This window comes from Labrus mixtus, chromosome 22, assembly GCF_963584025.1.
Source record: "Labrus mixtus chromosome 22, fLabMix1.1, whole genome shotgun sequence".
Lineage (NCBI taxonomy): Eukaryota > Metazoa > Chordata > Actinopteri > Labriformes > Labridae > Labrus > Labrus mixtus.
Window position 1 is genome coordinate 10851142 of NC_083633.1, and position 24469 is coordinate 10875610.

A 24469-nucleotide genomic window follows, 5' to 3' on the forward strand; every position below is an offset into this window, starting at 1 on the left:
GCACAAACTTCTTCTTCAGAAGTTCCATAAACAAAAATTGGGCAGCAGACTCTTTAAACACAAACATATTCAGGTTTGAGACAAAGACGTACAATTGCATTTTCCTAATTTAATTGCAGAAGTCGTTGGTGCCGGTGGTGGTAGGTAATTGAAATCATTCCATTAGAAATTCCATTATGAATTGGTGATTAAGGCCAGAGGTGATTACCATGGATTAAAAGATGATAGTTTGGATTTTTTTTTTAGCATAACCTCTTCAGCCACCTGAACACCATCCACCTCAAACAGCTTGAATTGGCATAAGGAGCATGTAAGGAAAGAAAGCTATATTAGAGAGAGAGAGAGAGAGAGAGAGAGAGAGAGAGAGAGAGAGAGAGAGAGAGAGAGAGAGCGGTATGATGTGTGAAAAGCAGGGGAAACATGGGTCATAACGACAACTGTGTGTTTTTCCTAAGAGGATTTAGTTAATCTGATTCTACCCCTTCATTCTTGTTTGATGTGCTCTCTTTTTTTTTGCCAGCAGAATTGGCCCAGAAGCATTGTTTTTGTTGTTTTTCCAAGAAAAACAAAAATGAGATGTATCATGTCACCATATCATTTTCATTAGGGCCCATTGTCAAGCTCTCTGTACTTGTGTCTGTGAGACACATGGAGAGAGAACATGATAGGATGTGTGCGTGTGTGTGTGTGTGTGTGTGTTTGGTAGATAATGCCACAGGCAAGAATTCATGAATATCAGCACTTTTTCACCATTTTGTTGGGTTAATCCCTTGTTTCAGTGTGAGAAATAGGAGTTTCTCTTGCATATATTACATCGGTGCATGCACATCACTTAAAAAACAACAACTGAAAAGTACCTGCACGTCAAGTCCCTCTGATGTAATGATAAGTGAAGGGTTTTTTTTGTATCGAGGTCACAGTATTTTTTTTTTGTCTATCTCAGCATCTTCTTCCACACAGAGGGAAATCAGACATGTGGCAAAGGGGGCAGGTGAGCTCGGAATGAGGTTAACGTTAAAACACAGTGACCAGGGAAAACATAACACCACATAAAGCATTAAAGAAGTCTGACCTCATGGGAATTTTGCTCTTATTTCAAAGTGTTACTTTGCTGTCTATTTTAAGTGAAAAATTTGCTGACTGTGAGGACTCAGCTGGGATGCTTTTCACAGCAATAGAGCAAAAAAACAAAAAAAACAACTGGATTTAAAAAAAAATGCACCAAAAACTGCATCAAAAAAAACGGCGACAAAAACTACAATGAAAGAAGTAGCAAAAACTTTGCAGCCAACGATTCCTGTGATGGCATCTGAAATTGAGTGCATCGTCTTGTGGCACCCAATTTGGCACCGGCTGGGGCGCTAACAGGAGCTGGGTGGGGCGGGGAGTGGGCGCACGAGTCCCCTTCGCCCACCACCGAAACCGAGCGTCATGCCTCCGAGCTATGCAATTATTTTTGCACTGCGTCCAATATCAACTTGAGAGCAATGCAAATTATTTAAGACGCGCTTTTCAGGGCTCGCAATTATAATAATGATGATCTCAATTAGCGTTGCCATTGCCTCGGACTATTTAGCAGGCAATTTTGCAGCCTGGGGGTGAGGGTCTTCAAGGGAGCCGACACGCATCGTCAGGTCAGAAAAGAGTGGAGAGAGGAAGAAAGAGACAGAGGAGAGAGAGTCGACACTCTTAATCAATAAACTGTAAGACTGTGAGATATTTACCAGCCAATCCCGAAAGGGGACGCTTCATAAATTGACCTAATTGGTCAGAGTTGGAGATGAAATGAGTGATGCTAGGATGCACAGCTAATTCAGAAGGGCAGGATGTTAGCCATTTGTCCTCTTAACATTGTACTCAGATGTACTGAGATCTATTTAAAGGTTACGGAATAGTTTGGTCAAAGTGTGTTCTTGCTCCTTATCAGAAGAGTTTGATGGAACCACTAATAATGTCTGTACTGTGGAAATGTAGCCACAGCCAGACAAATGACGATAATTAGCTGAGGTTAGCTTAGGGATTGGGGCTGAACAGCTAGCATAGGTAGTTACAGTTGAAAAAATCTGTCACCATCAGCTAAATTCTCGAAAAAGCTAACGTGAAAGATTTATTTTTTTACTTTGTTGACCAAAGCTCAGGTAGCAATAACAACACCGCTCTAAACACAGCACAAAGGTAACTTCCTATTAAAACTAGGACTGTCAAACAATAAAAAATACATTTAAATCACTGTTAATAGCCTTATTTGTACAGTTAATCACAATGAATCACATTTTTAATTGCATGTTTAAGATTCCATTATTTGCATTTCAAACCATTATTAGCAATGTAAACCAGTTCTTACAGTAGCAGTGTCTTGATCATGGAATCAAATGAATGCAAATAAATGTACTACATGTCATTAACTTTTAGATTTATTTTTTGAATAAGTGTTGCACTGCTACACTATAGTGTGGTCTGACACCATGACTTGGAGGTAGGAGACAGCTTCACATTGCCAATTTTGTGAAAGATAGAGTTTATATTTATTTTGTGAATGGATAGCTCTGTTACAAATTAAGAAATATGCAGGAGTTCAAAATGACTCATTGATGTTCAATGATCCAACAATGCAACAGCATTCAGGGGTTACAGTTTAGTTGCTTCTCTGTTTCATACTGGTCCATGTGTAAAACTAATTTTTCCTGCAGCAAATATAACTGGCCGACATGAGGAGGTCCCTTAGACCAGAGTCTTCCACAGTGTTAACTGGCTTGATGTCAGCGGCAACCGATTCAGCTAGTGCTCGTCTAATCTTAATCATTTTAGTTTCATCCACAGCTCAGTGGTGATTTGCACACTCCAAAATAATGCTTTGCAGGCTTTAGTGATGCAATTGACTTGACTTGTCAACAGAACTGTCTGGGAGTTTTTAAAAGTGAAAGTCATTATTTTTCATCACTGTGGCGGCTTAACTACGTGCTGAAAGGGAAAAATAGTACTAACTTATATTTCTGATTCTGATTAACACAATAAAAAAAAAAATTAACACGATCATTTCTGACCTCAATTGCACCACATCTGAAATGTTAATACAGCCCTAATTTAAACTGATCTTTTTTTTAACATACAACATGTTATGTGTTAATGTCTTTGCTTCAGAGGTGCTTGTCCTTCAAACAGAGCCAAGCTAGCTGTATTCCATTTTGGAGTCTTATTGCTATGCTAAGCTAAGCTGAGCTAAGTCCCCTGGTAGTGGCTTCATATTAATGACACAGACATTAAAGTGGCATCAATCTCTCTTTCTAAACTTGTGGCAGGAAAGTGAAAAAAGTACATTTCCCAAAATATCAAACCATTTTTTATTTTTCAAATAAACTCATGTCAGTGCATACTCAGTTTCCCTGCCGCGAAGTAGTGTACTGCACCGCCACTGCGTATTAGAGGGACTTGTTTCCCCTCGCCATTCATGTGGAAAAGGCTTGCACCACCAGCTACCCTTTCTTTTATTCATCGTACTGTAAATAACTCCACTTTATGAAAAGCAGCCTGTGTGACTCACGGATACCTCTCTAACCACAACCCATTATTATTTCATGGCCTTTGAAAGAAGGGTCTATAGCAGGCGCTCTCACACTTTAATGTCGGAGCTCCCTCTGATGTTGTGTAGTACACAGCGGCCCTTGTTGCACTCCGTATGCGATCCCTCACTTGAATTCACAAACACTTCCAAGTGCATAAATAGCACGGAAGACGAGTGCCTCGCGAGCTAGCTAATGCTCCGGAACGCCATTGCTGAGGAGATAACAGGAGCCTGCCATGGCTGATGCCTGGGACTGTCATTTGGGGGGGGGGGGGGGGGGGGGGGGGGAAAGAAGAGAAAGACAAGTGCGCCTTTTATGAAAAATGCTGTTGTTTTCTGACCCCTCATGGGACATCATATGGTAAGGAAAAAGAACATGCATCAGCGTTACGATTAAATGACCAGCGGACATGATTCAAAGGGTCCCACGATGTCCCTGAGCACCCTTTGGAACGTGTAGAAGGCTCTCGGCATACAGACGAGCTAATGGGCAACCCATTGGTCATGGTAGATTCAGTTTGAATCTCAATGAGGGTGTCAGTGTCTGGCTGCTCCATGACCGACAAGGTGTGGTAGGTCTGCTGGAGTTGATTTAGCCACACGGCCTGTCATAGCTTTTTAGCAGTCAACATCCATCAATCGAGAGGCTAAAAAGGCATGTTTTTTTCCCCCCGTTTGAAGTGTCAAAAGGAAACTGCCGAGTTGAAGAATGATGGAAAATGCAAGACGTTTGATGAAATTTCACATCATTGTTTTCTCTACATGAAGCAGAAACTTGATGGATATAAGGTAATCTTTTTTTTTTAAACAAGCATGACAACAGATTTCAAAATGTGGTCTGCGTCAAAACCACTTTTCAAAACCAGAATCCTATCTGAGAAAGTCACTTCTTACAAAAGCCTTTCAGAAGGTATGCAGCAGCTATGCTTCCGTGTATACTGGGACATGATCGTGGTACATGAAAGCAGTGGGCTTGAATCATACAGAGGCTAAACCCATTACAGGTCCAGAGGGGTGGGCAATACAGTGCCTTCTTGTCCCGCTCTTCTAAACAAGACTCTAGGTGCTGCAAGCTGGAACAAAGCCTTGTAACATATACATTAAACTTTAATTGTTTTTTTTTTTCTCAAGCCTTTCCTTCACATCTCTGAAGTAGCAGCTCCTGAAACGTTAAAAGTGTAATGCCAGCTAGATTTTCATGGCTGTGCCTTTGTAGAATAAAAGATAAATGTGTAACAGTGGAGTGGGGGATAAAAAAAAAAAAAAAGAAGTCTCTGATGCTGGAGGTAGACAGTTGCTTTTCAAATTCCAAGTTTTGGTCCTTTATTTTATTCAGCAGTGAAATGCCATGAATACAGAAAATAATAACGTCTGTTACAATTCTCAACCATGACCTTCTAATGTCAGAGAACCTTTAAACGTATGGACACAGTACACAGTAATGAAAAGTATCAAAAAAAGGAGCTGAATCTCAAAAAGGAAATGAAACAAACAAAAAAAAAAGTTTTCACCAATTACATAAACATATGTTTGCTACAGTCCCAATTTACTGTATACATAGGGGGATCATATTCCCAATTATTAGAGAAGGATAGCAGTAGAAAGGATACATGACTCAACTGCCAGACATAATGCTTCATAAAGTATGCACAGAGGTACAAGCAATAAATACACACATTAGGTTAAGCCTTACAGCTACGCAAAGCAGATGCAGAAAAAGCAGGTTTGCTATTCTTAGCGAGCAATGAGAGAGAAACAGTAAAAATTCAGGTAAGTCAGAAAAGAAACATTGAGTTTTTTTTTTCCTCTTAGAAAAAAGTCTGGTAAATTTATGGGTCCACCAACATTTTTTTTTTTTACATAAGTATGCACAGTTATCAAAATACAGACAAAATCAACCCAGAAAATCCAGACAATCCTAAATTCTAGTGGAGGAGCAGATCGCAGTTCTGGAGGTCTTTCTGGTATTATGTGCAAGCAACTATTTTAGACATTTTTTTTTTTTACTTAATTTATACAAAACCCATGCAAATCTACAGGTAATATGCATTCTGTGGCTGACAGGTTTTATCCCTCCCAAAACAATATATCTGAGGTAATGCACTCCAATGCATTGTACGTACATTTAGGCCATCGTCCCGATGATTTTTATTATATTCTTTTTATTGGTTCTTGTTCCCAGTCCACCAAATGATTTTTAGACATGCATTTTTAAAACACAATATTCCCTTACAGGTAATCTATACATTATCATTCTACAGATGTTTGAGGACAACCTATTACAATGCAAATCTTTCCTTATCTTGACGCAGGGAATGTAAACGTTGGTTGGAGCCACGTCCTATGAGACAAGCGTAGTAAAGTGTAACAGCTCTTGTGGCGTTCTTATAACTCGTGCAATCTGTCGTAATTGTTCTGAATTTGTTGTGCAGAGGTAGAAGCTTTTCCAAAGCCTTTTTGGGTAAGTGGGAGAACCCTTTTTTTTTTGTATTTCTGAAAGACGCAGCGTCCTTTTTATTTGGTGTGGTAAGATTATTAAGAACGTCGTCTTCAAGTCATTCTGCTGACTCCAGCTAAGTTGAAGGGATAAGCTTTGTTCCTGGGCCCAGTGCCCTCTTGACGTGGCAACTGCCGTGTGTGTGTGTTATGTGTGTGTACTTAACATGCTGTGTGTTTGTACAGTACTTCAAGTGTTTGTGTGTTACGCTCTTACAGCTGGTTCTTTTTGCTTGGCAACAACACTTGAGAAACAATATATGCACAGTGTTTGCACGTAGGTCAGTTGTTTTTTTGTTTTTCTTTTACAAAACCACTCCTTTAAAGTTAGCTCGGGGTCTGTGTGTGTCTGTCAGCATGTAGCATGTATGCTAGCCTTCAACAGAGTGTGTGTGGTTGTTTTAGCATCTCTTTATCCCATACAAGAGGAGGCAGAATTTTGTGTAACTTTGGTTTACTGAAAACAGAAATGACCATTAAAGCAACAACACTTTTCTAGATGACATTAGCTGTGAAGGAAATGACGGGACGTAGTCTCCACGACAACTACTTCTCTTTAGTTTCTATAGATACCAGGTGTTTTTTTTATTTTATAAAAAGCTGGCTACTTTTATAGAGTACATCCGTCTTGTATCTATATAGTTTCGAAGCTATGAACCACACGATGAGTATTTGATGACGAGTTAAAGCAAATATCACCTAGAGAAGGTTAACGTTTCACCTTCCATATCCTCTTCTGCAATGGCTATTATTGTTTGCTTCTCCATGGTGACCAAGCCACATCATTTCATACCAACTTGTAATCATGAATTATTTGGCTTCACTAGATATTTTTCATGTTTGGTTAGCGATGTTTTCAGTTTTTTCAACGTGGCTCAAGAAACAAAACCCGCCACAGAAATAAGACGTGACATTATTTTGAAAGTCCCACTTAGAACATTACATATTCACCAGGTAAGAAAATAAAGTCCCTTCAAAATAAAAGAAAGAAAAAAAAAACGACTTCTGATGTGTAATGCATTAAAGAACAAATAGAAAGTAAAAATGAGTATTTCACAATAACACAATGTTTCTGCACTTCCATTGAATACACAAATGTTTTGTTTTGGTCATAATCCACTTTAACAGTTAGCTGCTCTCTACCAGTCAAATCACCAGCACAAAATGACTGCAGTTCAAATATCACATCACCTTTTTACCTACAGTACGTCTGGCAGAAAAATCTCCGAAGTGGATGCTCTAAGAGTTATCAAATTACACATCAAAATCAGCATTTAATTCCCCTTCTCTCTTAACTCATGATCATCTTTGTATAGGGCTAAATGAAACAATCCCAGAGGTTTTTTTTTTTTTTTTTTTTTCGAAAGGTAGTTTGTGGAACAAAAGCTTCTCTTTGTTACTAGATTAAAGAGGCAGAAGACCAAGAGGAGTTTGGTGCCTTCTGTCTATAAGCTATTGGCCATTGCTAGTGTTGGCTTTGGTTTCTAGCTGTTGCCTGTGACTGTTTGCAGGTAGACAAAGCTTTCGAACGAGGAGGTAAAGGAGAACAGCAAGAGGGAAATTATGCAGAAATGCATTTGTTTTGTAAATGGTGCTTTACACGGACTTCTCTTTTTCCCAACTGAATTTCCAGTTATTTTCACTTTTTCATCACAGACAGATAATAGACTGGAAGCCAACTTTTTTTTTTTTTCTCTTTTTTTTGTTCTTTTTTTTTTCAGGACAGCTGCAACGACAGTCTTGGTACCGCAGTTCTGTTTCTGGTGTGATTCAGGGAATGGCATTTACAGTTGGTGGTGTCTGAAATTTAAAAAAGAAAAATCATACTTTGGAAATTAAAGATGGAAAAAAAAAGCTGAAATTAATATACTTGTTTTTATAATAGTAGCAACATACAGGCAGTGACACAAACTTCTGAGACTACTCCTGTGCAAATGAAAACAGAGCAACAACTTGAATTGAACCAGCAATTGTCTCTAGACGTCAACAACTACTGGGGGGTGGGGGTGGGGGTGGGGGTGAGGGGGGGTGGATTATTCACAAACATAAAACGTCTTCCTTTTTGGCAGTATATGAGGCCGCTAGCTTTCAACGGAACATGACTTGCTCATTTGTTTTAGGTTTTTTTTCCCCCATCCATGAGTCCATCATCCTTGTACTGTACGTGGCCACGCCATCCCTAAAGAAATAGGTCTCAAAGAGTTTTATTTTATTTTTGAATCAGACATCTCATGCCTGTCATGTTCGGGGAGGGGAGGGGGGGGGATCCCAAAGGGCTGCAACAAAGAGTTCCTTTGGACTGGTCTCCATCCAGATGCATGCTCAATAAATAGTCCCAGTGGTGAGAGAGACGAGAGAGAGAGAGAGAGAGAGAGAGAGAGAGAGAGAAAGAGAGAGAGAGAGAGTCAGCTGTGGTTTTGCTTGGACTGTGGAGTGGTTTTTTTCTTTTTCTAGTCTTGCAGGAGGTCTGTGAGAGAGAAACAGTGTGGTGGGGCGGAGGGATACGTAGACCAAAAACGGTATCCTAGTCACTCCAGGTCCTCCGATAAGTTCCCTTCCTCCAGCTCCCGGTCGTCGTCCAGCTCCGGACTGTGATTGGCTGTCGTCACGAGTGACATCGGACAGTCGTCGTCGTCCATGTTGAGTGGCTCCTCCTTCACGTGAATGGATGGCCTGTGACACAATCACAGCGCAAGAAAAGTTAGACCTGTATGTGTTTTACGACTATCTCCTGCACTCTTCTCAACAGAGAACTCACACAATTTTAAATGTGCACTTATTGCTTATGATTTGTACTTTCTGAAACATGTTTTCTTTGTTTACTTTGACTTTGAATTATTCATTGTATTGTTCTTAAATGCATTTCTTTAAATCTCTGGAAAAGCTTTTATCCTTTGTATTATTTGCTCGTCTGTTTAATGCAGGTAAATCATTTTGTGGCTTTATTTTATAAAAGTGCAAAAATAAATAAAGTTATTATGACTCCTAAATCATGTATAAAGTAGAGAAAGGGTTCTGGCCTTTTCTTCTCTTGACTGTGCATTGAATACGAAGTGTGGCGTTCAGCTACCAGAAAAATATTTTGTTGTATCAAAAAAAAAAAAGAAACAGGCCATTACATGCCTTATCTAGCAGAGCAACAACCATGTTGTTTGCGAGACACTAATTCGACATGATGCCTCACGTCTACTGTAAGTAAGCGCATGAAAATTGCATGAAAAAACACGGCCCCTGTAAGGCCGATAAGCTGTGATGTTCCAGACATGTTTGGCATTTAAAAGTTTACTGATGACACCAGGTTGAAATACATGAAAAAGGAAAAAGCGGGGAGGAGGAGGAGGGGGGGGGGGAAAACAGGCCACATGATAAATAATGGAGAAATTCTCATCCCTGAGCCCCCTGGAGCAAAGGCAGAGGAGAGGCTTTTTTATCTAGTTAATAGAAAGCGCAGCCACTCGTTAATATGCAGGGGCTGTGCGTGTCGCTCCTCAAGAGGAAAAACCGGCAGCTAGGTTCTGCCATTAATCAACTTCAGCCCCGGCAGTTCGCTCGGACACCATGATACATGTTTTTAACTCTAAATGGATGAATATCTTTAGCCGCTGTCAATAAGTGCTGGGCAGGAAGCAGCCGTGGCGCTGGGAGCGGGACGTCTCTCCCTTCAGAACAACAGAGGAGTGGGCGGAGAGGGGGGAAAAAAAAAGAAAGTGTTGGGCGACTAACAAGAATAATAATGCTGTCACACACAAACAAGGCATAACATGATCCGGGGGCCCGAGTCGGGGAGAGGGGTTTGTGCCACGATGATAAATCTGACAAAACCTAATTATTTCTGACACATCGGATGCATCAGAAAGTCCCCGTAGACTTTGAAAGAGGAGAGCAGGGGGGAGAGAGAGAGAGAGAGAGAGAGAGAGAGAGAGAGAGAGAGAGAGGGAGACTTATCAAGTGGTAGTATGTTAGTACTCGTCTCGGAGACTCTCTCCTGGGCTGCCTTCATCACTGGAAGAGGAATGGAGGGGAGGGGTGGGGTGGGGTGGCTTTGAATTTGAAAAGGTACAGATGACTTGAATATTCAGAGCCAAATACTGTAAATTAATATTCTGATGTGGTGGGATGGAGAGAAGAGGCTGATCTAAGCAGGATGAATATTTCTGTTTGTGGCCCTCAGATTCATGCAGGCAGCGAGAGGAGGAAGGAAACCAGCTGGGTCAGAGGTTACAGACACAGAAAAACACTAATGTTCTCTCTTCTTACAGGAACATCCAGATTAGTGTCTATGAGGACGCAAAGTTAAGTCTGTATTTTTATGTAAAATCACACCATACAGACTAGTTTCATTAAATCTAACAGATGTATTTTGAGCTTCCCTCTAATGCTTCAATCAGGTCTTTTTTTTAACAATATGTTTTTTATTATCTGTTCATACACAAGCCTCCATTTAAAGGATCCTATGAAGTGTACAACAAAAACATTACTATGGATCATTGACCAAAGGCCTCCTCTGGTCTTGCTTTTCATTGTGTGTGTGTGTGTGTGTGTGTGTGTGTGTGGCTTTGAAAACAAACATGCAGCTCCACATTCACAGGCTGCAGCTTTCTGACACTTGATTAAAAATATGTGGATGAACCTTTTAATGCTTAATGGCTAGCTGCCATTATCGAGTCACTCAGGAGTAAACACAGGACTTTGTGGTGTAAGAAAATACTCACACGCATTCAAGCATGCATGTGTGTGTGTGTGTGTGAGTGTGTGAGTGATTCTGAAGATGCCTGCTCTCACATCAATTGGAGATTAGCACCAGCAATCATGCAGAGGTATTTCAGGGATGCAAATAAGGTCATTAGTCCACCCGTATCTGCGTATGTAGGGTGGGGGTTGGGCAAGGGTGAAGATGTGGGGGGATGGGAGGGTGCAGGCATCAAACACACTCCTAACACCACACTATGATTCATTAAGGAGTGACAAAGAAGGGTGGTCACCAAACACGTGACACTGAAATGGAACATTTTGAGTTTATTATTTTTTCTTGTACTTTTTTTTTGAAACTGCAATGAATATTTAACTCTGCTCATCTTCATTTTGTGCAAAGTTTCTAATCTGCTTGCGTTGGAAAACCTAATTTTTACAGTTTCAGTTTTGGTATTCTTTTAAGCATAGCCCTGAGGGTGTACATGAGCATATTGCACATGCATTCTCACACACACACACACACACACACACACACACACAAGGCATGGCCTGGGGCAATCTGGTTTGCGGTTAAGCAGTTAGCATTAACCTCTAGACGTTGTGGGGAAGGAGGGGGTCGGTCTAATTGTTGGATCGACTTGTTTTCTGCTGATGGGGTCCTCTCCTGAGAAAGGCCTTCAAGGTGATGTGCTATTTAGTTTAGTGCTACAAGCCACTCCATTATTTAAACAACACGCTGGAAAAGCCAGTCGTGAAAAACACATTTCTTCCATTTTGAGGTTGTCGTCGGGGGGGGGGGGGGGGGGGGTTGTAAAGGCAGGCGGGGATGGATGAATGCATCTCATCCTCCTGTGTCAGGGTGGCGTGGCCAGAGAGAGAAGAAAGAAAGCAAAAAAAAATAAGATGAAAAGTCCATGCTGTCCGGTTACTAAAAGTTAAATGAGCTGGGGGAGTGGGAACGCTGGGATTCTGTCTCGAGCTGGGCAGATTTTGCTTCACTTAACACCCCATTTCAGAGCGGGGGTAAACACGTCCAGATAGATTAATGTATGGAGGGCTGGTAGTGCTAACCAAACACTTTTCTTCTCACAGAAAAGGAGCAGAGTGCATCCTTTATCCATTACAGACGTGGTAAGCTAATGTCGCCTGATACTGCACCACAAGATTTGATGGACAGCAGATGAGAATGTGCGATTTCCTGTGTGTCCTGTGTGTGCATGTGTGATGTCCCAGACATTCCTGAAACTCACACATCAATTTTTCAAAAACACTCTCTTTCTCTCTGAGTTCCATTAAAAACAGAGACGAGGAAGGGAGAGTTTTTTGGGGGGTAATTAATGCTACACTTGCTTAATATTAATAGGGCAAAGTCTTACATAAAAAATAGCAGCTAGACCCCCACAATGCAGACAGTTGTGCCATTAGAAGGTGAATGTGTAAAAGAGACTATTTATAGAACCGTGACTATCTGTTATCAAAATGTCCGGATCACCTCAGAGAGAGAGAAAGAGCGAGTGAGAGAGAGAGAGAGAGAGAGAGAGAGAGAGAGAGCGAGAGAAGTGTGCTTATGATAGGATACGCGCTGGAAAGTGAACCTTGCCCTCGGGTCATGGCAAACTGAAGAACATACTGGTACTGTGGGTTAAATATCAGGCAATTAAACTAACAAAGGGCACAAGAACAGGGAGTGAATTCAGTGTAAAAGTGGAGGGGAGGGGGCTGAACATGTGCTCACATTCTCAGATAAGAGCTCATAAAAATGTGAGATGTGCGAGTCTACGTGTGACACAATTATCTCTCAAATGGTGTAGTGAGAGCACAAGGGATTCTGGGTAACAGGATAATGAGTTCACTTTGTTGGGGGTCAGTTGACTCTTCGGACGTGGGGGGGTGTAGAGTCTGTGAGGTTTCAGTTAGGAGTCATTGAGCAACATTTTAGAGGTACTTTTGGCTTTTTATTTATGTTTACCAATAATCAAATCCTGATTTTTTTTCATTTCCAAGTTCCATTTTATAGAAATGGATCTGTTTTAATTACCTTTACACCTAAAGTAAGTGTAAAGAAGAACAGTATATGTGTGATCTTGCATTGAGGAAAATACGGACGTTCACATATATCAACCATCTGTGATGACTCACATGTGTACTGGTGGAGAGTATCCGGGGCTGCTGTGTCCGTTGGTGTCCAGGTGGTCCAGCGAGCCGTTCAGCTCCTCATGGGCTGAATGCAACAGGTTGGGGGGGCTTCCGCTGAGTGCACCTGGGGGGCTGCCACCCAGCAGTCCAGGTGGACTCCCGCCCAACAATCCATGTGGACTTCCGCCCATCAGGCAGGACGGGTCGCCGCCCAGGAGGCCGTGGCAGCTGCCTCCCATCGGGCCCGTGGAGCCGCTGTTCATGAGGCCGGGGGTTCCGAGCAGAGGCAGGGAGGTCTCAGCCAGGGCAGCCTGCAGGAAGGATGGAAAGATGGAAGAAATCTTACGGATTAGCCTTAACTTTCATGTCAAGATCAAGAAAAAAAAGTGCAGATTGTACAAGAAGTAGGCACGTATGGTGTATTCAGGGTGAAGCATAAAGAGCGAAACAAGAGGAAAAAGTGACAAGTGAGACAGTGTAATTATGAAAAAAACAGTTGTCCAATGCTAAACTTTTTCATTCTGCAGGCTATTTTTCCCCCTGTGACACCTTTCTGACAACCACTTCCCCCATGCTGCCATTCACATGCCCTTGTGTCGCGGCTATTAAAAAAAAGGCCCAAAAACTTTACCTCAAAATAATAAAAAAAGAACTCCTGACACTTTCGCCTGCTGCGCATTAAAGTTATATACAGTGATTAAATTTTTAAAGTTTTTGCCATGAGCACCTCGCCGGCGTTCACTATGAAGCCAAATCATTTATGACAGCTTAGATAAATATTAATGCACATGCCCTTGCATTTGCACATGCCGCCATCAATCTAGGTATGCAGCCAGAGCTGAAAGAGAGGGGAGAAGAAGGAAAAGGAGGAGCGAGGGTCGCTTCCTGATTCAACCACAGGGTGGCCTTGTGAGTCTGACGAGTACAGGAAAGAGAAGGAGGAAGAAAGTGAGAGAGGAAAAGTGTGAGAAAAGAAGCCAAGAGAAAAAAAAAAACTTGCTCGCTCTTATGCATGTGAGCACTTATGTGGGGCCCTATTGTTCACAGAAACCACGCTCATTCAGTCACTCAATTGGTCAATCAGTCAGGCAGGCGTCCTGCCTGTCAGTCAAACACGCAGGCAGTCGGTGAGTCAGACGCTCTTTGAGGCCGCTGGTTTGTACCTGTAAGCTGGCGTTTAGTGCAGTTCCATAGCCGAGACTGGAGGGCAGGTTCTTGACAAGTGATGGGCTCCTGAAAGCATCATAAAGACACAATTAATAAAAGAAATCCACGAGTTAAGTACCTTTTTTACAGCCTCAACAAACAAAAACAGAGGACAAAAAAGACTACAGATTTCTGATCCTCTGGATGTCATTGACCTTCAGATGTAAATCTAAGGTGAGGTGTCAGGCGTCTTACCCTGTGATCTTCTGCGACCTGCGTTTCTGGTACTCCATCTCGTCCACCGTCCACACCGCCCCCTTCACGTTCTCCACGCGGACAAAGCACTTGTGCAGACTGAGGTTGTGACGCACGGCATTCTGCGGAGACATTGGCACACAGGTAAGAGGGATGAGGTACAAATGAACCATATTCATTCATTAACAATCCAGATAGAAGAAAAAAAAGAGAAAAGAAGAAGGCTTGGAAATAGATTTTTTTTTCTTCTTGCATTTTGAAGAAATTCTTAACATTCACGCACCATTGATTTAATTAGTAAAAATTGAGTGAGAGCGAATGCTCTTACAAGTCCTGCACACAGTACATATCAATCAGGGTAAGTAGGCTAAAAGGAGGTAATCAGCATAGCGAATGGCTTATGGTGGTGACAGAAGTGGTAATGCCGGCCTTGATAATGGTGATGTCAGTAACCCTTTCTGTGCCGGAAAAGCATTCCTCTTAATGGACACGTCGCTTTAAAGATGACAGTATTTCAAGAAGAAAGACAGTCATCAGGAGGCCCTTGTGTCAGCGCGTGTGTCCGTGCAAGACGGAGGAAGATTAAGGTGAAGTGTGTTTGACATCTATACGTCCAAATATTCTCTGCAGTGTTGATAAATCACTTGCAAGATTAAATTATCTCTCTAAAATCTAATCCAAACTATGTAATTCAAAAAAGGTGTTTTTTATTCATTACAAAATAGAATCAGCCTATAAATAGAAGCTCTCTTTTATTAATAAAGCCAGATGACCATAATTAAAACATGCATCAGACTCTACAAATAATAACCTTGGCTTTAATATCCCTGTCCCTCATATTTATCATCTCTCTGTGCTCGCTGTGTGTACTGCTCTTTCTCCAAAGAAAAAGGGATTCAGAAAAAAAAACTCATAAGCAGATCTCGCATCTGACCTGAAAATCCCAGGATTTGATTGATCTTAATGCCCATGGCTCTGAATATGATAATTTTAATATTAATGAGCAAATGAGCAGTTTTATTATGCATGCTATATAGTTAGAACTAATAAGCTGCTGGGTGAGAGAGAGAGAGAGAGAGATATAGAGAGAGAGAGAGAGAGAGAGAGAGAGAGAGAGAGAGAGGGGTTGGGAAGGGCAGGAGGGGTAGATCTTTCTTTTGAGCTGATGAGACCTAGCTGAGATATTAAACTACCTTTCATTTCTTTCTTTCTTTTCTTCTTTTTTAAAAAAAAAACAAATTCTCTCCATTAATCAAATGACAAGCCCATCGCTGATCATCCTGTTAATACTTACAAAGGGAAAATGGGGGTGGGAGGAAGATGTAAATAGATCACCTTGGTTACTGTGCGGGGTGGGACACACACAGACAAGGTGTTTCTAATGTCACTGTGGTATCATCTCTACTGTATGAGCAGATACTAAGGCACTGTTTTCAGGAAGGAGGTTTGAAAAAGGCATGGATGCATGTGTTTTGGATGTTTGTGCTTGAAATGTAACAGCCACAAAAACCTCTGTCATAACATTATTACACAGCAAAACATGACTCTGTACTGTACCTAACAAACTGGAAAAGGGCACCAATCTTTTTCGCATGCCCTTCTGAATTGGTGATCACACGCCCATGTGCTCATTTGCATCCCAAATCCAAATTAATTCACTTTGCTAAATCTAGTGCTTCGCCATGTCTTGCATGCTGATGAGCGGCTGGTTCCAGTTTTCCCTCCAGTCCTCGAGCAGCCACAAAGGCTAACGGCGGCTAACGAATGACACGCAGGGGCCGAGGGATAAAAAAAAAAACGGGCGAAGAAACCGGTGCTCAATGAGGCTTTCTTTATCAGCAGGCAGACACACTTCTGGGTTAAAACATGTGCTGCAGGAAAGACATTTTTTAGCATCTTTGTGCGCGCCGACAGGACAATAAAGTTGTCGGGACAGATTTACAAATGGGCCCTTTTGTGTGGGTAAATAAAGAGTGCTCCCTCCATGACAGGCCAATTCTCACTTTCCCCCCTGCTTTAGTTCCACATTAATATACCCTTAACCCCTCTGTTTGATACAGTTTATGTTTTTTTTTGTGTGCACACGTAAGATCTTGTGTGCATGCATTTTTGGCCTCCACCCTTCACACCACTGAGAGCTGGTTAACAGGCAAACAGCCATCTTTCTTCCTAATTAACCAATGATATGCGAGGGAAGGTGGTTGCAGGAGTAGGAGGTGGGGTGTCTCTCTTAACAAAAGGTGCTGATGATGGAGTGGCTGCTGTATAATTAGTGCGTCAGAGCCCTCTCCTCTCCGCACCAAGCCTCTGCTATTAATTGCACCAAATTAGAAAACGATATCTGAGGCAGAATAATTCTTTGGGCTGTCATTTCCAAACAGAAAAGGCAGAGCGGCGGAAAAAATAAATAAGAGACAGAATGAGCTCTATTCAGGGAAACTAAGGCGAGGCGGCTACTGTAAGACGAGTGAAAGGGCACAGAGGGGTGCAGGTGGGTGAGGGGTTCATCAAGGTTACCTTCCAAGTTGCAGCGTTGCGTCTGAAGTAGGCGAACGTGCGTGTGAACCAGCTGTAGATTTCATTAAGCGTTAACTGCATGTCGGCAGAGTCCATGATAGCCTGAAATGAGATGACATCAAATAATGGTTTACTAACGAGACCGCGTAACTGAAACACACACACATATACACACCAACGGATTGAGAGAGAGAGAGAGAGAGAGAGAGAGAGAGAGAGAGAGAGAGAGAGAGAGAGAGAGAGAGAGAGAGAGAGCAGCCATGATTCATGCAGCAATTAATTTTAATCTAATCAGGCAAAGTTAATTTATTTCCCACTCACCTGTCTTATGAGGGTTGCATAAGTAAATGGCGGTCTGACATCTGCGTTCTTATAAAACTCGTAGTTTGGGGCGATCTCTGGAAAAATAAATACTGTGTCACCACCTGAAATAATTGGTAAATTTTATTCCTTTAGGTATTGAATTCACTCAAGGTTTCATCAAATTAAAAGGGGGGAGGGAGACAAGGGTGGGGGGGAGAGAGAGGGTGGAGTAAGGGGGGGGGGGTTAGTGGGGGCACATCAAATCAGCATTTTCCATGTCTAACAAAATGCATTTTTAATTAATCTCTCTCGTGAGAGATCTTAAACACTAATACATCCATAAAATGAGATCCGTGTAGTTAGTTAGGCTGAAGTTGAATAATTTATGTGTCTTCACACTAAACACACACCGAGTAAATATAAACATCAAAGACAGAACGTTTAAAATGCAAAGCTTAACACATGGAATGTCTAAATGTAATAAATATTGTATTTTTTTCTTACTATTATTTGAACTTAATTATCATTCATGTAATATTTATGCACAGAGGAAGTTCTTGTCTATTTACATATAGAGTGATTAAACACTGGCTTGCCTTTATAAAGCCACTAGACATTTTACATGGGCAAGACCAACAAGCCTGTGTGTGTGTTTATGTCAGTCTGTATGTATTCACTGTGTCTTTGTGTGTGTGTGTGTGTGTGCGTGCATGTCTTCATGTGTTATAAAAGAAAGAGAACACCATTATAAATACTGATAATAGTGCGATGTGCACACACAGGGTGTAGGCCTAACATATACTTTCCAATTTCAACATCATGATGTCATTACATTTGAATATAAATTCAGTATAAAGTGGAATTAATCTGTGATAATGTCCTTAAAGAGCAACGTTTTGTTGTTGCTTTTAGTTTGTTTTCACATGTATTCAAACATATTGAGAACATATTTGCCTGATACTAAATTGTCCAGCTGGACATTTTTGTGTTTATTGTGTGTCTGTGACGTGCAGCGCTGAGTAGTTGGTCCTACCTGACGACAGGGGCATGGAGTATTTGTCCGAGTGGCGTCTGCGCATGGCTCCCATGCTGGGGACGTTGGCTCCTCCCAGTACTGACGGCACCTGGGGCATGGCGGCCATTGGTGTGATGGGCGCTGTGGGCGTGGTGGGTGTCTGAGGTAAGTTGGGGGGCGATGCTGAGGGCAAGTTCTTGGACATGGTGACACTGGACACCAAGTTAAGCTGGTGAGGAGGGGAAAGGGAGAGAGAGAGAGAGAGAGAGAGGGGAAGGCATTATTTTGTGGTTCCTCTGACAGAGCCGAGTGCCTGCTCTCCTCCTCTCTAACACAGCTGTGTTTCCACTAACAAGGCTCGTGGAGAGGAGCCAGCCCATCTCCACTAATTACAACCACCAAATTGTATCATAAGAATTCTAATTAGAGCACGCTGTTCAAGATTATCCAACGATCAGCCTCCGTGTTATCCCAGCCCCATCTATCTTTATCTCTCTATTTATCACTCCCTCCCTCTCTCCTACACTCTCTCCCTCATGCTCGCCCCCCTCTATACAACCACCCATAATCCTTTCAGACTAAAGCAACTGGCTGGTAAACCCTTGTTTGCTGTAGTTGTGAAATGTTCAACATGAGTTATCTGATCCTGCTCCAGAACCCCAACCCTACTCACGACATTATGTACCATTGGGTGTGACTGAAGTGCTACAACAGGGACCTAGTTATAGAGGATATTGGACTTCAGCCATAAATCTTGCTATTTGATGAAGATTTGTAGTAAGGGTGTAAAAATCCTGTTGGATAAACCCAGCTGATTTACCATTCAAGACTAATCCGGATCATGGGTAAATACCAGGTCATAGCTTCCAACAAAAAAAAAAAATCTTACAAACTGCGATCAAATGTAAGTCATAGAATCAGTTTTGTTGTTCAGTCATTATATTCATTCTTACTCTAGATTCATGTTCAAGCCCTTTTGTCATTCAGGAGAACTTGTAGCTGAGAAATAAAGATGTTACAACATCACTCAGTGTAATGTCGTACTAAAGACAAGAAATATTTGAGAATCTGTTTTTGAAACTTGGTTTCTGTCTTTGGCCAAGCAGGCTTTTTGTAATAAAGTTAATCTTGTAAATTGAAACTAAAGTGGACCTATAGCCAAAGTAAAACACACAGGTCCCCATTTCACACCAAAGACCACACCTCATGAGTAGCTTTAACAAACTGGATTTGGATAAGAGAATCTTTTTGGACCCTTCAAGCCCTAAACTCCTGGAAAACTACCTCAGTGTCAAAGGGTTATGAGAGACCAGTTAGTATTTATCAATGTGATCTTAACTGCTCTACATGGAGAGTATTATTTTGTTGCCATTAAAATCCTCGTTTAGTATATATTGTTTGAGACTGTGGTCTGATTAACATCACCACACAGCTAAAAGTCCTGATTGCTTCATCAGACATGATCGTTAAACTAGATTTATCAGACCTAATCCAATGAGACTTCCATTGCACGAGGAAGTAAAACAAGTCCAAGTTTGTGTTCTTTCCACAGTAAGATTGAAAAGACACTTAAAGGCGAGGGGTGGGGGGTGTGTGGGGGGAGACTGTATAGATGGTAATTGTGACACACTCTCATTCATTCTTTCTTTGTCTGCTCCACTCCTTCAACATGATGGACCAGAGAGCGTTCATCACCCCTGGCTCGCTAATCGTCCGGCTTTTCCACCACTTTCTGCGTCCGCTCCCCAAATCTCATGTGAGTGACTCTAACCGACTGGAAAATTCCTAACTGACCTTTTAGTCTCTGCGCTAATTTAGCCGGAATGGTAATGACATCGTTACATATTCAAACCAAATTGCCTTAATTGTGAGTCCACAAGTGGAATGCATGGGTTGCGAGAGTTTTGAATTAAAAGGGACTTGAAAGATGGAAGGGAATGTGGGGCCGAAGGCGCTGAGAGATGGAGGAGTGCCGCTGAGGAGAAGGTATCAGCGGTCATTTGTGGCATGTGTTGATAAATAGGATAAAATGTCAAGTTTGTGAGAGTCTGCTGGATGTAGGGGGGGGTTTTCAGATAATTATGTGCCCACTTAGCTGTAATGAGCTGCTACAGTGATGGGTTGGGACCAGGTCTGGTTGCTTATACAGACCTCTGCTGCTGAGTACAGAGAATGTAGCAGGGCCATATGAAGTATATCATACATCTGTATTCAAATCAGTTTTGTTTACTCTTTGCAGGTTTACTTCTGTTTCTCATTATTTTTTATACTCACATCTCTTATTTAACCCTTTTCCACTAAAATCCATAGATTGATTAACTTCCTGACTAGCAGTGGAGTTCATACAGTTTCTGTGAGCGTGAGTCCAATCCAGACACTGACCTGTGAAATACCAACTCGATTTTAACGGTAAATTAACAAACATTCAACATAATCTCCACATGAAAATACCTCAATATGTGCAAACTCAATTCAAAAGACATGCCTTCATGTGTGTGTAAATGCATATCTTTTATGTCAAAACATAATTCCAAGTTCTTTTTGCCCCCTCTTCACCGGCGAGACACAGCAACAAGCGTGACATGTTTGCAGGCATGCAATCCCATTTTTCACAAAACTGAATTGATTACAGTCAAACGGATGGAGGAGAGAGAGAGAGAGAGAAAGAGAGAGAGAGCATTTTGTCACCTCTTGTTCATCCGAATACACACTCAAGGTTAGGAGAGAGAGAGAGAGAGAGAGAGAAAAAGAGAGATCTTATGATGCAGAACTTGCAGCTTTGCAAACTTTGATTCCCATCCATCCATGGCATGGCCAAAAGGTAGCATTTAATGAAGTGTGATTCAGGGAATAAATGTGGTGCTGTTGGAGACAGTGCACCGGTGTCTTGTATTTTGTCTTTGGTTGTTTGAGGGTTGCACTAATGAAAAAAACAGGAGTCATCTCCAGCCTTGATAAGCTAACACAGACTTAAAATATTTATCAAGCACCTCCATTTCTTCTGTTCCTGTACTCTACTGGGTGTCAATCCACAAAACACCTCTTTTTTTGGTTGTTCTATCTGATCACTTTTACACAGGATGCACACACATACACGTTAGTCCCTCGAAACAAATCTTCTTCCTAAGTCCCCTTAAAAAAAATAAAAATGTGGGGAGCCTAAAAAACTGAGGATTTAACTGTTCGTTTAAGGATTCTGTTTGAATTGCCCCCACCATCAAATGCAATTAGCTGCTCTTTCATGTGTGCTTTATGTAATGCAATACTTCATTAGCATCATTCATTCATATTCAGACGTGGATTATAGGCTGCAAACTCTTTATTGGACGAGATGGAACCAAGCTGCTGGAGTTTTGAAGATTAAAAAAAAACGCGCTAAAAAGAGAAACAGAGAGAGAGAGAGAGAGAGAGAGAGAGAGACACTGAATACTAAAAGGGAGTTTGATTCCTGATGGAATTACAGGATAATTATGCTATCTGGTGATTATCTACATTCAATGATGAGAGGTGATGAGGGAAATTATTCTATTGAAAGTAGGCACTTGCTAAGCAGCAGCAACACGCCAACAATGTTTTGCTCTCAAATATTTCAAAACGCCTGAAACTGTCAGGGAATAATATTTGCAAAAATGCATCACCTTCATCTTAAATTCCAAAAGCTGTTTGGCGAAACACTTTTGTAATCATCATCCATCTTAGAGTCAAATGCAAGAGAAACAAAATGTGGAATGGCATCATTTTTCGTCTTCAATGACCCCCTTTCTCAATTCTCTGATCTTTTTTCTCTCTAACCAATTTCAGCAGCATTGTGGGTATTTATGTCAACATCATGCAGTCCGCAACCCTCAGCTGTAATTTTCAGGTGTTTATTGTTAAAATGACATGTCTTCTCCTCTCTCGTTCCACTTTGGAGTGCTGCTGCAGCCACTGAGCCAAACAGTCTTCAGCATCCAACAGGTTGTTTTGGCCATTATATCCATCACAAAGAAATGACCCGGCGTTTTAGCCGAGGACTCCACCGCTCTGCCATCTAATACACTTCCAAACTCTATTGTCCTCTTTCAGAAAGATGTAACTCAGTATAATCCCCCCCTTACCCCTCTCTCTTTCATCTTCTGTCACTCATTCACACACAACTGCCTGGTGGTTAAACTGTTCATTTTCTGAGTGCCGGGGACTCATTCAGAGGCAGGATTGTTTACGCTAGCCAGAGCAATATGCACTCACTGGTTTGGGAGATGACTTGGGTTCCGAGGGCCGCATGTGCAAGTGGGTCATCATCGCCTGAAGACGCTCACGTTCTTTAGAAAGCTGTTAAGAGAGAAGAAGAAGAAGAGAGTGCGTTAGAGTAGATTACAGTGGAAGAGAGGAGAAGAGACAAGAAGAGAAGATGGAAAAAAAGAAGGAGAGAACGAAGAATATGAGACATAAGATTGTGGGTAAAAAAAAAAGGACAGAAAGAGAAGGTTTGATAAGAATCAAACAGCTGCTCTGGGGATGAAAGGAGAATATGAGAGGCTAGGGGGAGCAAAGGGGAGAGGGGTGCAGACAGGTCAGGCTAAACAAATAGCATTTCATCTTTTTGTCAATAGCAAAATTTAGGTCAGCAAAGGCTCTGACAGTAACAAGCTAGTCAGGCCATAAATTAGGCGGTCCTGGGTGTCTGCTTAAAGTCCTGTGGACACTGTTAGGGGGATGGAGCGCAGCCAGCAGCTGCTGAGAGGTGAAGGGGTCTTCCAAACAGGGTGCCAGGTGGCCCCGCCTCCCCAGTCCAGTTAGTGGCCCTAGCCATCGCCTATCATCAATCTAATTCACAGGGAGTGACAGGGACCAGACTGTGTGAAAGACTCAACACCCCCTCATCTCCTCTCACCCTTAATATACACACACACACGGAGCAAACACACAGATATAGACAAGCAAGTAAAGCGGCCATGCACACACAAACACACACACACACACACACACACACACACACATAAATAGACAGAGCTGGGCCTCATTACTAGTGGAGGCTCTCTTGGAGAGAAATGTAAGAAGAGAGGGATGGTGGGAGTAAGGACTGAAAGAAACAGGAGAAAAAAAAGGAGAGATGGGATGGACAACACAAGTGTACAGCTGTAATTGGTCACACTGTAAAGCTCAAGCTTCAATAGTTTTGTATTACAATAAAAAACAAAGCACATAATGAACTCAAACTGAATAAATAACATTTCCCTTTTTCGGTTGTTTTTTGTGCCCGCAGATAAACAATTAAATCTTACATATTTATGAGAACTGAAAAGAAGAGGTGCTGGAGGAAATTTTTGGGATCAGCACTCTTACAGACGGCAAGAAAAGAGGAAGAGAGCACATTATAGTCTGATGTCTAAATAAGACACCTTCGCTCTGATATTTGTGATATTGATCTAATTTAATAACAATAAGAAAATAAATAGAGAAACTCTGCCTCACAATCAACTGCTCTGCAAAGCCTGAAGGTCGGATTTTAAGTGTCAGACTTCACGTTTGCAGCTGGTACTTAGTTTGAGCCTACTTTAAAACATACATATCTATTTGTTTCCAAAAGGACGAGGAGCGCTTGTCTGCCAGTGCTGAGTAATAATGTCGCTCAATCAGCGCTCTCATTATCTAGCCAGCATGACTTCTTAATAAGGTCACGCTCCACCTACTGAAAATAGTTCCCTCCTTTTGAGCTTTCTTCAGGTGCAAAGTGCAGTTAATTAACACAGCAGACCGAGAGAGATGCGCTCGCTATTAATTGGAAAGAAAAAGAGGAGGGAGCAAGAAAAAAAAAGAAGAAAAAAAAGGAAGCAGAAGAGAAAATAAAGCACACGCTTAATTCAATTAAAACAGCCATAATGGCTTTCGTTGTAAGGCCCGAGGATTCCTTTGTTTAGTGGCTTTGTTGAATTCTGCAGGTCCTGCTTGTCAGGAAGTACTAAGCGGACCACAATATGGCCTTTCTGTCGTTCACACAACTTTCAGAAAATAAAGTTCTGACTTCATGATTAGGGACTTAAAGGAAGAATGACTTCACTGACAATGGGAGGAATTTAACAATACATGTAGCGTCGTTCCAACTCTGCTGGGACAGGTGTTTTAGCTCTTGTAAAGAAAAAACTTACTTGTATTTCCAGCTGCTGTACCACTTGCATTTGGACTCTACACTGGGCTGTGCTCCGGTCATCGAGGGCGTGTTCATTGTTTAGGTGCCTGGAGGAGAGAGAGAGGGAGATGTTACACACCAACTTTAAAAATCTAAGATGACTCATTTTTAGCATGATCAAAAATTGGTGAAGAATGACACAATGAGAGTATCATCTTCACCGCTGTTTTGTGTTAAT

The 24469-nt window shown here is 41.6% G+C and overlaps 1 protein-coding gene across 12 annotated transcripts in view; it reads right to left on the bottom strand.

The window, feature by feature from the left end:
* Positions 1-4856: 4856 nt before the first annotated feature.
* foxp2 (forkhead box P2) overlaps positions 4857-24469 on the bottom strand; it is a 102727-nt gene continuing 83114 nt past the window's right edge. For 7 of the 12 annotated variants that reach the window (XM_061030133.1, XM_061030125.1, XM_061030129.1 and 4 more), the window contains 9 exons: positions 24251-24338; positions 22350-22433; positions 18141-18351; positions 17126-17229; positions 16805-16906; positions 14288-14409; positions 14050-14119; positions 12890-13227; positions 4857-8731 (listed from right to left, as the gene is read on the bottom strand). In XM_061030133.1, the coding sequence (XP_060886116.1) occupies positions 8587-8731; positions 12890-13227; positions 14050-14119; positions 14288-14409; positions 16805-16906; positions 17126-17229; positions 18141-18351; positions 22350-22433; positions 24251-24338 (1264 nt within the window). In that variant the 3' untranslated portion in view covers positions 4857-8586. The remainder of the gene's footprint in view (positions 8732-12889; positions 13228-14049; positions 14120-14287; positions 14410-16804; positions 16907-17125; positions 17230-18140; positions 18352-22349; positions 22434-24250; positions 24339-24469) is intronic. The other 5 variants (XM_061030128.1, XM_061030137.1, XM_061030127.1 and 2 more) reach the window with 3 other exon arrangements.